The sequence below is a fragment of the Triturus cristatus genome, chromosome 8 (genome assembly GCF_964204655.1).
Source record: "Triturus cristatus chromosome 8, aTriCri1.1, whole genome shotgun sequence".
In the NCBI taxonomy this organism is placed as follows: Eukaryota; Metazoa; Chordata; class Amphibia; order Caudata; family Salamandridae; genus Triturus; species Triturus cristatus.
In genome coordinates this window covers 1622394601-1622400836 of record NC_140591.1, presented here as the reverse complement: position 1 = coordinate 1622400836, position 6236 = coordinate 1622394601, and the positions used below count along the sequence as shown (strand labels likewise).

The following is a 6236-nucleotide window of genomic DNA, read 5'->3' as shown; positions in this document are numbered from 1 at the left end:
CACCATTACCACTGTCACTGCCGTCACCACAACCACTATTACTACCATTCTCAATACTACCAACTTCACCACTACTTTTACTACCAGCACTACTAATACCACCATTCCCAGCATCCCCACCACTATGACCACCGCCATTACCACCGCAGAGACAAGTCATGCTACTACCATAATCACCACCTTCATAACTGCTACTGCTACCTTGTCACCACTATTACTACCACTGCTACCATCAACATCACCCCTTTCAACACCAAAACCACTATTACTACCACAACTACCACCACCGTGATCATCACCACTACCAGATTTACCAGAATCACACAATCACAAATACTACCACCATCAATAGTGCTATCACCATTGATACTACCATCATCACTACTGCAAACACCATCACCACCATTATCACCAGCACACCCACCACTATCCCCACTACAATAACTACTACCACCATCATCACTGCCTCCACCACTGATATAACGACTGGTGTGCTAACCCTCCTAAACAGAGATGTGTGTGCAATCTACACGTACCTCTGAACCGGTGCTGCTACTCAGTGAGTTATTGGACCTACTTCAGAGATTCCTGTAGCAACTGTGGGGCAAATTGGCTATGTTATGGAGCAACGTAGCACAGCACCGAAAGTGGCAGGTTTTATAGTATTGTGTTGCTTTACCATTCGTTTAACACTTTCCTACCCTGCACTAGGCCCACTGTATTATAAGACAGCTCAGTTATATCATATCCCCAAAAGGTGAAATCTGTCCACAACCAGGCACTACATATCCATTCTAGGAATATAGTGCCAAGGATAAATGCTTTGGCTGCACTGAGCGGTGTGATTCTTGCAGGGCAGAGGCTTGGAGCTCTGTAGGGCCCTCTCTGCATTCATTCTTCTGAGGTTGATAAAATGAGCCCCATTTACTTTGATAACCACCAAATCTTTACTTTGCAGTGCTCTGCATTGCTAGAATGTTACCACAAGCACGAAGTAAAAACAAAACGTGATGTGAGGCTATTACTTAATTTTTCTAAAGGATGCAAGAGCTTTACACATTCAAACAACTCTGTTTTGGGAGTGGAAGTTTGAATTATTATCAGTTTGGTTTCTTCTGGGAGTTTGCATTGCTTGTGGTATTCAATAAATCAATCAGTGGGACTTGTAGATCCCAGCTTGTCACTCCGGGGCGTTTTCAGGCGCTGGATGGTGGTTCGAGCCTCAGTCGGAGAGTGAGGGTGGTCAAAAAACCAAGTCTTGAGTTGCTTCTTGAAGCCCTTCAGAGATGGGGAGATGCGCAGCTGGAGGTGGAAGTCCTTCCAGGACTTGGCGGCGAAGTAGGAGAAGGAACGACCTCCACAGAGGCTACGACAGATGTGGGGGATGTGGGCTAGGCGAGGGTGGAGGATTGGAGATCTCTCCTCGTTTGGTGGAATGTCAGGCCTTTGTTGATGTAGACGGGTTCGGATTTGTGGAAGGCTTTGTAGGCATGCAGAAAGAGTTTGAAGAGGTATGTTTCCTGGACAGGGAGCCAGTGGAGAGCTCTGAGGTGAAGGGTGATGCTGGTTCTTCTGGGTAGGTCAAGGATGTGTCTTGATGCAGAGTTCTGGAAGGTTTGGAGGTGGTTCAGGAGCTGTTTGGTGGTTACAGCATAGAGTGCGTTGCCATAGTCGAGTCGACTGTAGACGAGAGCCTGGGTGACTTTCTTCCTGGTTGACTTTCTTCCTGGTTGAGACGGGGATCCATCTGAAAATCTTGCAGAGCATGCGGAGGGTATGGAAGCAGGCAGAGGAGAATGTGTTGATATGTTGCTTCATTGACAGATGGGTGTCCAGGATGATTCTGAGGTTGCGTGCGTGGTCGGTGGGGGTAGGCACGGGGCTAAGTGTGGAGGGCAACGAGGTGTTGTCCCAGGGGGAGATCTTGTTCCCAAAGATGATGACCTCGGTTTTGTCCGACTTGAGTTTCAGGCATTTGGTCTTCATCCAGGTGGCGATGTCGTCATGGTGATTTGGAAATTCGCTCTTGTGGTTTTGGCATCTTCTTTGAGGGATAAGACGAGCTGGATGTTGTCGGCGGAAGAGACAATGTTGAGTCCGTGGGTTCAGGCGATGTCTGGCAATGGTATCATGTAGGTGTTGAAGAGGGTGGGATGAAGGAAAAGCCCTGGGGGACGCCGTATAGGATGTCTTTGGGTGTGGAGGAGATGGGTGGTAGGTGGATCCTCTGTGTTCGGACAGAGAGGAAGGAGGCGATCCAGTTGAGTGCATTGCCCTGGATGCGGATGTGGTGGAATCTGGTCACAAGGGTGTGGTGGGAGACGGTCTCAAAGGCTGCCAATAAGTGGAGGAGGATGAGGGTGATGCAAGTGCTCCAGCTGTTGATGTGTTGGGGCCACTGAGGTTAATTACTGCCTGGGGCCGATGAAGCTGAATACTGCCTGATCCTTCCAAGGCTCATCCCTGCTATGGGGGCACATACAACATTGGATGTAATCACGGTTCTGGACGACATGTAAACCTCTTCCACACCTTGAGAAACTGAACATACATGAAAGTCATAGGACATCTCTTTAGCAACCCTTGATTTATATGTCCTAGTAAAGTAACTCAAATGTACTGCCTGCCATGTGCAGTGCTTCATTTTAGAAAATATATGTATGAGGGCCTGAGGTATTTCTCAAGAGGTCCCCACCCACTGTCCCTGCCATTACTGCCACATACTAACCATCAGAATTTACAAAGAGTTTTGCTCAAAAATAGACAAATGGCGCCACCATGTGTTAAGCTGTCATAAACATGTGATGATGTATATACGTAAATGCTGGTGCCAAGCACTGGCAAACACAGGCACAAATTAAGTACTTGCTGTGTGTTGTCCCCGCATCCCTTGTGTCTCGACTGCTTTCTCCTTTATGTTTCAAACCTTCAGCAGCTTCACTGTTCCTTCTCACAGACTGACCCAGCACCTCCCACATTTATGCATTCACCCATTCATTCAGTCATACACCTCTGTACTTTTCCACTAATTAATTCATTCACTCACCTGTCACTGCCCCTTGTCCATTCACTGCCAGTTGTCTCACACCGCTCTCTTTGCTTGTAAGAATGTCATTGTCAGAAACACTGCCTGACATATGTCGTGCCCTAAAATATCGCCATGTTAGGTGTAGAATTTTTATTATTAACTCAGTGGGGGCGATATTTTGATAGATGGTATTTACAACAAAATATGTATGTCAGTCAATATTCTGACAACGTTAGTGGAGTATCATAACCTACCTTCAGCTAGTCAGCTTCCAAACACCACCATTGCCTCTCACATGAAGGCTCTGCCCATTCCTTCATTCACTCAATCATCCAGCCGACCAACCCGAAAGCACCTCTATGTAAGTATACGATGCACATCGTTTTTATCAGCTTAAAAGGTATTCACTAGCGCCAGATCTAATGAAGAAGCCCTTGGCCTCCTTATAGACCACAACTACCGACTTTGCCAATGCTTGTTTTTGTAATCTCATTTCCTTTCTGATGCAAGCACACACAGTACCTTCAGTTAGAGATGCTCCTCTTGACATTAACATTTTCGATGCAATGTACCCTGCTGCAACTGGAGACAGCTTTTGTTATATCCATATATAACAAAAAACACAGCTAAACTTGAAGTCACAATCACACAGCAGGCGCGTTATCCCTCCATACTATATACCAGGTATTGGAGTCTGTGACCTGTGATGTATGCAAATATCACTACAGAAGACACTCTGCATCCTGGACAATGCGATTGGCATCAAATCTGCAGGTGGCACAGTTCCTGTGGCATGTGCCCAGCTCATCAGTCTACTGTGCCCGCTTCTTCTCAGAAATCTCAGCGCTTGAACAGGTCCGAAGCGCTTCACGCACCCTGTTTGCCCTTCATAATACTGCCCAGGTGGCCCTGGCACCCCTCGAACGCCCCTAACCTTCCTCACGCCCCCGAGGGACTATCAGTAGGTTGTCTTAGACTCACGACCCCCCCCCCCCTCGCAGATTAAGATATACTACTGTGCAGATACCCTAAACCAGGCACCGCTGCCTGACCCAGACATGGCCTCTCTGAGCCCAAGGGCCACTTTAACATCCTGCAACAATGACATGCTCAGGGCTCAACAGCTGAACTAGAATATTTCACAAAACGATTAGACTTTTCTGGAAAACTCACTTAAAAGGATTTAAATAACTTGATAAGTAGTCCCTTATGCCAACTGTGTACCTTTTCAGTATGCATTACAGCAGCTCTCACCAGACATGAAAGGGGGAAAGGAGTAACCAAAGAAGTAGACTTAGAAAAGCCAATTCGGAAAAGCAGATTTTCTGAGAGTTTAACATTAAAGTTTAGGAAAACTTAAAGAGCAGAATTTATAATGGCTTTATTGGGCGGGTATAACATGCGCGTTTTAGTCAGTAAAAAAGCTGCTTAAGCTTTGAATATTAAAAGTAATGTATTTGTTGCAGTTTTATGTAGCGCGGACTCCACTAGGAGGTATTGCAGCGCTTTACAGGAGCGCAAGTGAGAAGATGAAAACCCAAGGGCAGTCCGCGGGGTCGGGTGAATATCCCAGCTGTCAGTTCCTGTGAGATGGAGGGAGGGAGCGCGGCCTTCAGTGGCCGGAGGAGGACGGGGTGAAAGGAGGGCGAAGAGGCGGCTGTGCGGGGGCCGTGGAGGGGGCTGTGCGGGGGCTGTGCGGGGGGCTGTGCGGGGGGCTGTCTCTGATTATTGATGCAAAGTGAATGAAAACAGGAATTACTGCCATGCAGACGAGGCTTTAACTCTCTCTTCGCGGATGACGCTTTCCGCCTCTTCTTTGGATACATATTTCTCTGGGGGGTGTCTCAGGACACGGCTGCTGTCCCCCCACAGACTCCTTGCCGTCTCACAGGCCTCCACGTTTCTCAGGAGGGGGCCCCTTCCCAGGTTCAGGGTGCCACCGCCGGGCAGGTAGAGGGCGAAGACCACGTTGTTCCACCTGGAGGGGTCGTACGTCTGCTGTAACTTCCAGTTCAGCGGATACTTAAACAGGTGGCCCGTGGGGGGGTCGATGTACCAGGGGTAGTGGTCTGTGGTGGACTCGGGCGCCCAAATCCGGTCCCCTGTTCCGGAGCGGGGCCACACGGAATCCAGCAGGGGCAGGTGCTCGAACCCCCTCCAGGTCGGGCTGTGGATCAGCACCCAGTGCACCACCTCCAGTTTGTAGGCCTCGGTGCCCAGCACCCTCAGTACCGGCTCCTGCCCCTCGCAGTGCTGCACCTTGTAGCTCCTCAACAGCTCCTCGAGGCGCTGGGTGAACTGGAAGTTCCCGTAGCGGGAGTCGGGGCGCAGCGCCGGGGAGTTGGCCAGCATGTCCCGCATCTCACGCTCCTCTGGGGAGAGTTGCCGGTTGGTGGTGCTGATGTCGGCGTAGCGCTGCATGAGCTCCTCGAAGAACCCGCTCTTGAAGCTCTCCAGGTCTGAGCGCGGGATGTGCGGGGACCAGCAGGAGACGCTCAGGCTTACGGGGTTCCCCTTCAGGATGAAGCTCCTGTCGCAGCCGCGGATAGCGCCTTCATTCACGATGCTGCGGAAATAGTCCTGTGTGGTGACATGTTTCAGCCAGATCACGGGGAAGCGGGGGGCCGCCAGGTCCAAGCACTCCTCCTGCAAGGTGCGGTGGCGCCGATGGGAGCCCTCGATTCCTGCAGCCCCCCCGCTGCTGGACAAACACTCTCCCATGGCCTCTCGCACTTGACGATTTTGTAAAAACTCTCCCTCCCAGAAATAGGAGTCGTCTCTCCATCTCCCGGGGTACAGACCATCGAATTGCTGGATAGGTGTCATTTTCATTTGGGATCCAACGCTCACCCCCGAGAAAGAAGGCTTCATCCTGTTTCACACTTCTCAACTTGTGATTTTTTTACGCTGTGTGATGAGGGGGCGTGGCCCTGAAGGGGCGGGCCTTAGTGCCGAGCAACCTCTGCTCGAGACGCTCCAAACCCCGTCCAATAGCATTGGATTTATGCGCCCCCTTATTAGTGCCAATATCGGCAACTCACCCAACCCGAAAACCATAGCATGCACATAATAAATAAACTCACAAGACTCGTTTTTTGGAGAATATTTTGCTGCAGGTTTTATTTCATTCAAGAAATATGCCAACATGATGGGTCAACTTACAGGCGATCCAAGGGCAGGCAGCAGTGTCTCACCTGAGCTGCCCTGC

At 49.8% G+C, this 6236-nt stretch overlaps 1 protein-coding gene across 1 annotated transcript; it reads right to left on the bottom strand.

Moving 5' to 3' along the window:
* Positions 1-4384: 4384 nt before the first annotated feature.
* Positions 4385-5904, bottom strand: LOC146808446 (uncharacterized). Its single transcript, XM_085620634.1, has one exon. It carries the CDS (start codon positions 5897-5899, stop codon positions 4784-4786), a length of 1116 nt encoding a protein of 371 aa, XP_085476760.1. The 5' UTR covers positions 5900-5904; the 3' UTR covers positions 4385-4783.
* Between the last annotated feature and the right edge of the window lie 332 nt (positions 5905-6236).